We start from the raw sequence: 13,211 nt of genomic DNA on the forward strand, positions 1-13,211 counted from the left end.
ACTGTGACTCCCACGTCTGCGGGGCCTCCTTGAGTGCCTTAAAATAAGAGTCTGCACAGGTGAAATCGTGCCACAGCAACGTCTGTGACGTGAACATCCTAAAAGAATGAATTAGCACCCAGCTTGTGCCGAGTGCCAACTCCGCTTTAACAAAACTAACGGTGCCTTCCCTAACAGGCTAGGATAGAGTGTCACAGGCTCCCTGGTTTATTTCGAGGTATTGTCACTATAAACTCTTTCATACACCACGTTTATAGCCCTATTTCTAGCCCACCCTGATTTGTGACAGGTTAACTGTATTTAAGACATCTCAACTAGCCAAACCTACAAGTCAGAGCTATGCTTAACTTTTTTAAACCTACGGCCCAAAACATTGAAGATCTGTTTCTCCTCTCCCTGAGTCTTTCTCATTCATACTACAGCCCGGCACCTCACAGCCAGAAGTACCTGAAATTGATAGAAGAAACCAAAACGGCTTTAAATTATCTGCTGTGTTCTACAAGCCATGTTAGTTTAAAGTAAAAAAAATCCTCTTTTTTCTAACCTGTTTCAAAAATAAAAATAAACACTACTTATGAATCCAGCTCAAACCATGGTAGCCAGAGTCCCCTCCCTTGCAGAGGTTAAAGGTGTGTGTCCAGCCAGATGCACTCACAGCAGCTAGCTCCCCTCCACAGCTGGAAGAAACACCGTGACCTGTGAAGCAGGTGAGAGGAATCGCCTAATGCGGATGGAGATGCAGCACAAAGCCTTGACTCCGCGCATGCAGCTGGGTCTGCAGACTACACATTACAGACACAAAATTCAATGTAAGAACTGCATGTACAAGGCGAGGCCTCCAGTGCTGCTAATGTCCCCTTGCTGGACACACACCTGAAGTCTCAGAGCTCTCGGGGGAGGGTTTGCCGTGGAATAAAATTAGATTCTAACATCTGCCACTATTAAGGAAAACCTCCACTTCCATCTCCCATATGAAAACACTGAAGCCAATGAACAGTAACCAAGCCTCGACACAGTAATGGTTATTACCCAAATCAACTTTTTTTTTTTTTTAAAAAAAACAGTAAAATTAGCAAATCCTGCTCCCATAATAATTTGAATGTTATCAGACTAAATGTTTGATAAAATTCCAATTTGACTCACCTGGAAAAACTGCTGCTTATTTGAATATCCGAAATAGAAAGTGTATTCACTGGTAGCTAGTCACATTACCTTCAAAGCTCATCATCTTTTTCAAGTTTGCAATAGCCTGCTTTTCTAGCCAAGCACAAAAGTAGCCTACCTTCCGTTCTCACTTGCCTATTTCATTTAGACACTTCTTTTAGAGGTAAGACAATCTCATTTCTATTATTCATCAAAGAGATGCGATGATGTAGTCCAGGCTAAAAGGCAGAATCAACATGGGTAGGCTCCTTGTACAGAAAATACTTCATACCTTAGTCACTGTGGCACATGCTTTACCTTCTAAAATGGAAGGTATTCTGACCCATAAATACATGATAAATAAATCACTTTTCTGCATCAAGTGTTCGGGACAAATCTATTACTTGAACACATTATAAAATGCTGTCATTTGTGTACAGTGCCCTGTAACTTAAAGGCTCATATGCAAATATTATATTTTATACACAGCCTACCTGGAGGAATGCTACTCTCTTCTGATGAGCCCTGACTCACTGTGTGAGGTGTAGACAATTATCTTAGAAGTTACAATTTTTTACCGTGTAAACGTCAGTCTGTTCCCTTTAGGAGATATGTGGGCAGAACAAAACTTAAACCCAGCGGCCACCTTTGTTGGTCAGATTTCCCATTATGATAGTCTCTGGACTCTGGCTCCCAGGTGTCCCTAGCTTTATATGTGTTTCCATAAAGAGGGCAGTATAACATCCAAACTGCATAAGCAAGGGGGAAAAAAACCCTGCAACAATGCTATAGGAAGTAGAATACATTAGCAACTGGGGTAACTATTAGAGGGGATGGGAGTCCCATGGCCACTTGGCTTGCAGCCTCTAACTGGTCCCTTGGAGTTCCTTCAACCCACTCATAGGAAGAGTAGAAGTTTGGGGTGTTCTTGCGATTCAGAGAAATGGCACATCTTAGAAGCTGCCTAGCAACATTGCAGAAACATCAAGCCAAGGCTCAGCAAAGGACTGGGGAAAAAATGACAACGTTTAAAAACTCTACAGAACACCAAACAGACCTGAATTAGCAGACTGCTGCTTCCTACATGGCTCCAAAGTTAGTATGTCAATCCAAAGGTGGGGACCCTCCACTATGACATAAGGAAGAGGCAAGCCACAGGTGGCTGGGCACTCGTCAGAAAGGAAGCAGAGAGGGGTGGGAGGAGCCGATGGAATTAAATGACAGGTGACAGGCCACGAAATGATACCGTCTGAAAAGCTTTAATAGTAACTTTTGTTTGTTTTGTTTTCACAGCTGACCTGATTATAATAATGTGTATCTTAACTCCTCCATTTTGGAGATTTGGAGAAAAGTGCCTGGCCCCTGTAGGAAGGCAGTCTGTTATGTAATTGGACAGGCCGGGGTGAGGTGGTGGTGGGGGGTTGGGGGGGGTTGGGGTGGGCTGTAGGATCAGAAAGAAAGGCAAAATAATATATATTTAAATAAGAGATCCTCATCATAATTAGACTAAGTAGTCAAAACAGGACTGTGCCGGTTGGGTGGGGAGTAAGAACAGGACATGTCTCCTTAACGCGCAGTCTTGGCATGTAAATGAAGACATCTGAAGAAGCACACAGGTCTGAAGCGGCTCGAACATTCTATCATAATTAGAAACATTTCAAGAGCCCTGTAATTTCCAATCAAAATTACAGTAATTTCCGATATGCGAGCCATGATTCATGACAGGATTTTACATTCCATGAGAGATTACGGTGGCCTGATGTATGACACGCTGAGTACAGCACTAACACAAACAATTCAGTTTAATGTTTAAACAGTACTTGATGTTTAGAATCTCACAATAAAAGAAACATATTATTGTAGAAATTATCACTTTGACAGTGATTGAAGGGTAGGCAGGCATGCGGCCTATAAAGCTATAATTTTTTTACAGTCCACAGCTTGAGTTCAATCATTTTTATATAACATTTCCAAGATATCCCTTAAGTGTTCATCCGGCCTACGACTTAAACAGGAGCAACATGTTCCTAAGGCAAAAAAGCCCCCATTAAGTGCCATTATTAATGCAGACAGAGTAAAATTTTAGGAAAAGCAGAAAAAAAAAATATTGTGCTATAAATTTGTCGTGCTGTGAGTACTCCCAGAATTGTATATTTTATCACAAACTGACAACAGTTAGGATGGTCTATAAAAGCGCATTTTGCGATTATAAGAACAGTTTATAGCATACCATTTCAAGTTACCCAACCCTCACCCGAGCCCTTGTGTGCCTCTGAGTCCCACCTCAGTGTTTCCATGAGAGGGAGGGAATTGTGTGCTCTAAGCCTTTAAAAAGGATTCATGACTCTGGTGATGGGCTAATAGACAACTGTGAACTTGTCCTACCAGATGAGTCATCCGCATATGAGCATCACGGTGGTAACAGGCTGCATGACCTAGCCGTTGGTTTTACACTGCTTTGAAGAGTTCCATGGCTGCCAGTTTAACTCTATGCAGTCATGAGAGGTGGTCAAGTTTTCTGAGTGTAGTTCAATTCGTCTTGTGTACAATGACAGAAAAACTAAAATCACTAATATGCAATGGTGTGTGTGTGTGTGTGTGTTTGTGTGTGTGTGTGTGTGTTTGTGTGTGTGTGGCTTTGTTCTAATAACTATAGAATAGCTTAGGTAGACTAGCTGCCAAAATAAAGAGTTGTCTGATGATTTGGGAATAAAAAAGTGAAGGTCACCTGAGGAAGGATGAAGCAACAGCACAGCATGCCTTCTGTTACTACGCACCAGCCTAGTAAACTGTAGTCGTGACAGCCCACTTCTGACTAAGAGACCACTCGAGGTATTCTTGCTGGAGCTGGGGTGGGGGGCGGGAGGGGTGGCATACAGGAAACCCAGTGGCCATGTCCTACATCACCACCCCACTGCTCAACAGAGTTTTCTACATAATACTGGAGGCTGCAAACTTCTCAGGGATGCGAAGTCACACTGGACACAGACCATGCCTTTCCCTGACCATGCCACAGGCGTCATGGATGGACATTCTGATGCCAGGTAGAGGCGCTTACCTGGCTTTTCGTGGCAGCAACCTTTGCAAACAGTGCTTGGGACACTTTAGCACGCTTCATTTCCTGCTGAATCTCGTCATAAATGGAGGCATTAATGTTCATTGTATTGTTCTCCGGCTTCCCATTTCTCTCCGTGGCCAGGGTAGCTGTTTTCACCTACAAAACATTTTGAGCATGGCTGTCATTTTTCATTAGCCAAATTGATCCGGAACTTCTCAGGCTCGCCATCCGAGCTAGGCATCGTTACTCGTTTTATGATCAAGGAGATCACCAGTGCGGTCACTCAACATTAGTTATTGCCCTGAGATCAGATAGCTTAAGTTAAGGAAGTCACACTGTCACAGATGATTGCCTCTGTAATGTGACAGCAACTGCCAGATGACGAGCAGGAAAAAATAATGCCATAAAGTAAGTTTTCTGGAAAAGAGAGGAGCTTCAAGGACTTGAAAACACTAAACTAATTGTCTCCCAATTACCTCCCATTTCAGCCCCTAACAAAGGAAATTCACAATTAAAGTCATAATGCACGGTCCTGTGTCTTCACTGGGTGCCCAGTGCCTAATAGGCAGTTACTTCACTGATAGCTGTTAAATACTATGGCCTTTTTAATTTCAGACTTTTTTTTAAATGCCTTTTCCTCTTACGTTTCATTTTAAAATCTTCCATAATAAAGCCATTTTCAGAACTGCATATTTAAATCTTCTATCCATCCATGAAGCAGGTAGAAAGCTTTGCTCAATTATCATAAAGGCTGGTTGCATTTCACACATGATGTCCAAGCTGTTTTGCCTGGTTATTTCATCTTTTCCTGGCATTCTGGTTTTCAATGACTTCCTTTTGACTTATAGAACTAGATAATCAGAAAATGTTTCTTGAAATGTAATTGAACATTTGTGTCAATTACAATATATATATATAACATTGGTGAACTCTACATATATATTCAAAATGGATAATCTTGGCTGAAGAAAAAAAGTCCCCCACCAACAAAGACTGGGGGTTTGAAAGCCAAATCACAACCTTAAAATCCGATACCATTATTATTTTTAATTCAAATTTTTAATTCTTATCACGCAATTATATGAAGCAGTCCTGAAGCTCTTCATATGAATGATAAGCTAAATTTTTCTTAGCTGATGAAAATGCAATTGATACCTTGTACAGAGATAGGACCATGCTGCTCACAGCAAAATGAAACAATGAGGAGCTGACTTTTTAGGGCCCTTTACAGACACCAAGGCTTCTCTAGAAACTTACCATCTTGCAAACTAACTTTGAACAACAGAAAAAGTACATGTTACAATAAATGCCCACATAGTAAAATGTCGAACTGTAGTGTTCCACATTCATTTCACTCCGTTCCCAAAATGCTTTGCATGAAAGGGAGCAGAGGTTGCCCCAGAAGGGGATTAAGTTCTTGAAAAATAAATATAAGACCTCTGTGAAAGGTACCTTCTGCATCCTTCTAACTTCTAGCCTGGAAGCAAAGTCATGTTTCCCTGACTTATCTCCAGGAGACAGGTACACAGCAAGACACCCTCCATGCCAGCTCCAGCAGCAGAAGGAAAGCATTAGGCTGTGCGGTGGCTGGCTACACCACAGGAAGTGGCAAGCACAGCAGCGGGGAAGGGAAAACTGTCAAGCGGTCTCAGTGGGAGTGGCAAGAGATCTCCAGGGCTCCTTTTCCAGCTCTGTGTCTATACTGGCAAGGGGTACGTTAAGACTGGAGGCCACTAGGAACCCACAGGGCTTTGAAGCCATAATCTGCTAAACAGCAGTTAGGAGCCAGAAGAGTTAACACATTACCATAAATTGCCTACAAAGTTGCTCTGGTGAGATTTGAAACTTTGCTCTGGGGTGGTCTTGCTCTGAGGCAGAGGGATAGATCTGATCACCCCATGGGGTCCCTTCTAATACCTATTTTTCTCACTGCTTTAATGAAAGAGAAAAGCCATTTCAATTGCTTTGAAAATTGAAGGTTATGGAAATGGGAGCCCCAAAGTCCAGCACACTAGAAGGAACAGTTTCCTGACAGCAATAGGTGTAGCAACAGGAACAGCTCTGGCTTTAGGAAACTTGGATTTCACCTGGTGTCAGCAATTCTCACTCGTTTGTAAAAATTAAATTGGAGAGTTTAAGTTTCTGGGATTCTGTTTATAAAAATGTCTTTAGGTTTTCTGTAAAGCAATTACAACTTGAACCAAGAAGCCAGAATCCTAAATCACAAAAAACAAAACAACAAAAACAAAACAAAACAAAACAAAAAAACCATATGCTGGCTTCCTGGTGTGTGTGGTGGGGAAAGAAAGCAGAAACGCAGCACTAAAGGAAACTTTAAAAAAATAGACAGTTAGTACCTGGCTGCATTACTCAGTCAAAAAGTATTCAGCAAAGCTCCTCTTACTGGCCCAGATACGCATCTTATCACAGATAAGCCATTAGAATTCTAGAACTGCATTTTTTCCTAAACACAGGAGATTGCTTAAGGGGAACTGACTTGGGCAGCTTTTCAAAAATATGAAAGCAGAATTTTTTTCCCCAGGTAAAAAAATGAAAAAATCTTTTCTACTTCACTCTACTAAGTACTATTTTTGCTTAGTACAAAAAAAAAAATCTTTAATCCTGGTTTAGCTTTTAATATTATATCATCCATTAAAATTCATAAAGTAGTTCATCCCAGGCAAAACAAACTACTCTACACTCTTCTCCACAAATAGCACAGGAGGTGAAATAAATGCAGTTGCAATTGGAATAGCTTTTATCAAGGTAGGTACACGACTCCATTATTACAGTGGCGCCAGGGAAGCAGTTAAGAGTGGGTGCTTCTATTCACCCTCCCGTGCAGGGGACAGGCTCAGCACTGGGGTCTACTTTTCATTTTGCTAAAGTTTTGCAGTAGAGCACACATTTTACATGAGAATCCCACTTTGCTTCTTCACTGATCGCTAAATGCACCAGATCATACTTTCAGGCTTATGAGACTAACACCCCCTCTCCTACGGGCAGACCTGATGCAGGAAAAGCTGAGACGCTGCCTGCCAGCATAAGGTGCTTACAAACATGAAACCAAAGTCTTGTGCTCCTCGAGTTATGAGAACAGAGGCTGACACTTACTGGCTTCTTGGTGTGTGAACATACGTAACAGGCCAAAGTAGGTGCTACGATTCCTCCGCCTTAAAACTGGAAAATTTGTTAGAACAGGTCAAGTAATGTGTACTGCTCTGGGTGGATCTCTGAACTTCAGTTTGCTGGAGTCTGTGTTTCTCTCAAAGACTGGGCAGTTAGTTAGGTGGCGTACGTTTTTCTGTGGGGTCTTGTTGCTTAGAAAAATAGGCTGGGCCTGCTTTTCAGAAGCCCTTTGCTGAATCTAGCTCATTACATTCTACATCTTAGAAGCTAATGGTTTTATAGCCAACATAAAAAACTAATCCAAATTTATTTTCCATGGTATGCCAATTACCTCTTCTTAATAATTTTGTGGGCCTACTTAGGGGTGATGAAAAATAGTCCCATGTAACACTGCCTTTAGTGTCATGGTTTGAACTTTTTAGACCTGATTTTCTTTCATAGGAATAATATTATTACTTTGCAAATCTAGAACTGAAAAAGCCACACCCTTTAAAAGACAACTGGTAATGAGAAATATTCTACAAGTACGTAACAGTTAATGTTTTCTGAGGAATCCACAAGTGATGGTTCTCCTTAGGTGCTAAGATCATGCCTGGAACTGAACCTGGAGTCAAGATGAACCTGTGCCTCATTACATTATGGGGGATTTGTTTTGAAAAGACAGAACAATACAGCGCCAGATTAATTATATATTCCTTATATGGAATTGGTACACTTTCCAATTCATTTCTATGAAACACCACACCTTACTTAGAAAGAAGCCAAAGAATGCAGGAAGAGATGCGAAAAACTGTAAAGTCTAAAAGAACTATATGGTTCGTTTAAAAATTACAACTTGTCAAACAGCCCTCATAGAAGTTAAAATTGGAAAACTTAACTCCAGAAGTCATCATGTATAAAAATACACAAGTAACACAAGGCTACACCTAAAGTAGAAGACATTAGCTTAAGCCCATCTGTTCTGCAGGACAAATCATTCCCAGGAAATAATCATTAGTTTTTATTTATAAAAATCCCTCTATTAAAATCATTAGGCAACTTTCCACAGCATATTCAAAAAAAAAAAAAATTCTGTAAGACAGATCAAACATTTTCTTATGATGAAGGTTTTGAAAGAGAATTTACTTTACGATACCAGAAACAGCACTGTGCAGTCATTCCAAGTAGATCGTTTGTCAACCATTTAATATACTGCACCCTCAAACACTCCCATTTCCTCTGACTTTCACCCTTTTCCTACAAACTGGGTATTTTGAGATGTCTTGAGGTAAAGGAAAATGCAACAAATTTAATTATGATTTGAAATTTTTAATTAATATATTTCATTTTTTTTTTTCATTTTTCTCCTAGCATAGGTTGGTATTAGGATTCAATGAATTAATGCATCTGATGGCACTTAGAAAACTGTGAACCATTAGCAGCCACAAGGTAGTTTTCCTTAAAACTACAGCATGGGATTTAGGAAAATATGCTTTGACAATTAGGTTTAGCACAAAGCGTCCCACCCCAAGGGGAGGACAATGACCATTCCTGGTTGCTTGTACTGGATTACCCAAGATAGGACCTCACTGGCAGCATAAGACTATGACTGGGCCAGCCATGAGCTTTGTTGTTTCCTGTAGATGAGCTGTTTCTCAGTAAGGTGTTTTTAGGGTACCCATCTGCAGACCCCTCAATCTATCCAGAGAAGTCTCATGTTAAAGATGACTTAAAATCCTTGGTCTAGGATGCCCCAGCAACACTGCAAAACCTTCCAAGGTGTAAGATACACACTGCAGAAGCTGAAGGGACTCCCATCTCCCAGGCTTAAGAGCATCTTGGTATCCCGTGAGTCACTCACTAAGGGCCTCTGCCTTTCAACTCTGATGCTTTGTTTTTGTTTTTTCATCAGAATCAGAGTGCAAGTCCAAACTCAAAGTTAGTCTCAAAAATAGGTTTCAAATTTATTTGTTTTACAGGAAATGAAATGCATAGTGATTTCATAAAGACTATTCTCTGGTAATATACAAAACTGAAGACAGTTCTGAGGGCTGTTTCTGTGTGTTTTCTACCTTTTCTTGCAAGTTTAGTTACCTGCATCTGAAAACCTCTCCTGGGGTTCTATGTTAACTTCAACTGCTCATTCACAACTGTCCTCACTCACCAAGATGGAGAGCATGCTTTCTCCCAACTCTATTCATTTTACGGTGAGATAACAGATCAAGAGTTTCTTAAAATTTAATGTGCTGCTTTAAAGGGTAGAATGGAACCAATTGGCAGCAAACACTGTTAGAACAATGAGTAACGCAAATGAATTCATTGAGGAAAAAGTAAGACACACAGGCCTCCATGTATCAAACAATCACCTCTGGATGTGGTTAGACAGCCAATAAAACCGTGCTAAGAGAAATCTGGAAGCATCTCGCAAAGGAGCTAGTGTCTACCCCTGTCCTGTCCCGTGGTCATCACTGGCTGAACAACCCAGGTGGGAGCTTGGTTGGTCTTAACCCCTTTGAGAAGAAAGGAATACAGCAAAAGATGTCTCAACCAAGAACCCTGCAACTTGGAAAAAGTAAATTACATATGTTTTCTAGCCCACATAGCATTACATATAGTGTCTTTATAAATACACACACAGGAAAGCTATTGAACAGGATTTTAAGAGTATATAGAAATTGTTACTTAAGAATTAATACAACTTTGGCTAAGAAAACCCTCAATGAATAAGGATTAGTGTGATCATCAGAACCACATTTAGAAAACAAATAAAATCTCCCAAATCCTAGGAAATGGAAGCTGTATAAGCACTAAATTAAATAATTGGGCAGATTAAAAAGAGAAGATGCTCAGTGGTAAAATTCATATTGTTATTAAAGAAGTAGTTTAAACAGCTCAAAACAAGAAAGAGTAAGGGCAGGCTAATGGCCCCAGTTGTAGAACCACCTTCTTAATGGCTACTATTAATAATAATAATAATAATAATAATAATAATAATAATAATAATAATAATGGTGTGGTAAACACTGAAAGTCTTATATTTCTTTATATGATCACCTACACAAGTCATATATATACATACAGAGTTCCTAACTCTGTATTTTAATGGAATCTTTTATAGATGAGGTTGCCAAGTCAACTCAGTAGCTATGTGTAGGCAGGCAGGCTATGTAGGAACACAGTGACCCTTCTCTCGTGCAGAACAGCACTATCTTATTACAGCCTGCTCCTACAGACATCAAGACAGATCGGTTTTCATTAAAAAATGACTTTAGAACATTATGTCAACAGTTCAAGACCTTCAACAAATAGCTGATGAGTGTGTCTGGTCTTTGTTTACAAAGTTCCTATAACAGTTTCGTTTCTTACCATTGAATGGGCTTTTCCTGTATTTCTGTACTTAGAAATATATGGACTTTTTGTTTATTATTGATGAAATTAAATTATTATTATCAATGATTGTGTTATGATATTATACTACATGGGCACTCTGAATTTGTGTTCTGTATTCAACTTTTTAAAGAACTTTAAAGGTTATTTTAGTTTTACAGGTTTGTACCTGTCAGAAACTCAATATGGAAGAAAATACATTTGCTTATAGATTTTAAGTATGGTCTATCAAACTTTCATCTAACAGTTTGTACTGAAAGTTCATTTCTTGACTTCTCATAGTAGTTATAAGGATACTTTTAAAATTTGATTTAAAACAATAAGACACAACAAAGTTACCTAGAATGTAGATTCTTTCTTTCCTTCCTAAAAAGTGGAAAAATTTTGAAGAACTAGAATGTGCCCATTTCTGGGAATACAGAGAGAATTCTTTATCAGTCCCATTTAAAGCTGCCTTCAAGGATTGTATTAAACTTAATTATGAAAGATTACAAACGAGATGATATGTAATTGGTACCAGCTGCAGTCCGTATTGGAAAGCATAAATATAAATGGAATTGCTTATTTATTTTTTATTTACTATTCAAAAGGCAGTCTTCACACTAGTGACATTAGCCAGGCCTTATTATTTCTGTTTTAACGTGTCTAGGTACCACTGTAATAATGACAGGAGAGGCAGATAGGTCAGTTCTTCAACCCTTAAGAACCTGAAGACTAGAAACAACAGAAAACAGTTTTCTTTCCTCTATCTAATTAGGAGTGGACTGTTTTCCATCAGAATTAGTATTTGGGATGAAATGCTCAAGCAAGTCTATGGAACTTTTAAAAATCTGTATCTATTTATCCAATTTCTTGCTGAGAGCCATCATTAAAAATCTTTTAGGGCAGGAGAAAAAAAAACTGCAAAGAAGAGGCGGCTGCACCTGGGGAGGGCGGCTGGGTGGTGTGCTCAGCAGCGGGGCAGGACCCATGGCGGAGGCAGCATTCAAGCTCCTCTCCCTCTCATCCTGGTATATCCGGTCTCTCTCGGCTTCTGGCAACTGTAAGAAATTCTGCATAGCCCGAAGGTTTACCAGCAGAGACTGGGATGCAGTCTTGGGGTCCTCTTCCTTTCGGAGGATTTCAGAAAGCAGTCCCTGCAGGGGTAAAAAGACACAGGGTGAGCTTGCTCCAGCCAGGGTGTGGGGAATGTCTTACCCCTGCCTTTTCCATGCCCTTCAGAAAGTGAGCAGTCAGAGGCTTTGCGTCTGTAAAGGAATATATTAGCTACAACTGAAGTGGTGGAGAAGAGAGCCTCGATTGTGTCCTCGATTTTATTAAGCATCTGCTTTACATAGAGCAGAAACTGAACCGGCCTAATTGGTCTCCTTTCTTTGAGTAGCTTAACTTGCCGTGAAATCTTTCACAGAGAGTCGGTGGAGGGAAGTTAAGAATGAGTGAAATCCCCATAGCACATTCTCAAGCTTCAAGACAAAGGCCCAGGGCGACCAACAGCTCAATGTGTTAACACACAAGCCATTTCTAGAGGGATGAGCCAAGCATATGAGGAAGAGACCAGAAAACGAACTGCAACACATCAACTGAAGACTGTTAAGGCTTTTGTTTATACAGACAATATTTTGTTATTCCTTAATCTTCACTTTACAGAAGGTCACAGATAGCCACTTGAATTTGCAGTTTAAAGAGAAACAGACTACCACAAGCAATTGTAAAACTTTCTATATCGTACGCATAGGTAACAGGTTGAAAACTTTGCACTTCAGAAACCACAGATCCATCCTGAAGTGCATAACCACTCTTCCACACTGTAAAAATTTATCCGATAATTTGACATATTGAAAAGAATATCATCAAATGTCTTTTAAAAACTAAAAATCACTGTTAGCAACAGCAAAAATGTACACACACTAGACATTTTTCTTAAGGTGTGCCCCCCCCCAAGAACTCAATGTTAATAGTTTTATTTTTTCCTTTGGAAGAATTTGTTTTTAGATGGGTGCTTTCCTCCTAATGTATTTGGAGGGTAGTCTGAAGCAAACGTACAGCACAGGCTACTCTGACTACATGATAAGACTTCAATCTTAAGCCTGCTTCCTTGACTCAGACATATTAGCAAGCCACAGTAGCGCTGCATCAAGCTTTTTGCACAATTTGACAGTCCACCCCACCCAAACCTTGCAGAAATGGTCAAAAGCATACTTTTGAGTGAGAGAGGGCAAAATAGACCCCCAAAGCATTAATATTGGGGGCTGTTTATGGTTTCTCAGAACTATTAACCTGGTTTCCTTCCAAATACCTCACGTCCACGCATCATGTCGCCTGTTGCAGTATGTGCGTACAGAGAGGATGAGAACACTGTCCCTTTAAAATAAACCATTTGATTTATAAGCTGGTGTTTAAGGGGAAAAGAACCCTCCAACAAGCTCTGGGGAATGGAGTCAATCGTAAGTAAATGTCTCAGTTGGCCTGCTGCAACCAAAGTCTGGATGTTGTATCTAGACTTTCATATGAAATG

General features: G+C 40.0%; 1 protein-coding gene across 8 annotated transcripts in view; it reads right to left on the reverse strand.

Annotated features, from left to right (window-relative positions):
* Window positions 1–13,211, reverse strand: part of Satb1 (SATB homeobox 1) — a 95,130-nt gene that overhangs the window by 23,907 nt on the left and 58,012 nt on the right. For all 8 annotated transcript variants that reach the window (XM_051153051.1, XM_051153052.1, XM_051153050.1 and 5 more), the window contains exons 8-9: window positions 11,620–11,832; window positions 4,202–4,357 (exon numbers count right to left, since the gene is read on the reverse strand). In XM_051153051.1, the coding sequence (XP_051009008.1) occupies window positions 4,202–4,357; window positions 11,620–11,832 (369 nt within the window). The remainder of the gene's footprint in view (window positions 1–4,201; window positions 4,358–11,619; window positions 11,833–13,211) is intronic.

The sequence above is a fragment of the Acomys russatus genome, chromosome 11 (assembly GCF_903995435.1).
Source record: "Acomys russatus chromosome 11, mAcoRus1.1, whole genome shotgun sequence".
Classification (NCBI taxonomy): Eukaryota; Metazoa; Chordata; class Mammalia; order Rodentia; family Muridae; genus Acomys; species Acomys russatus.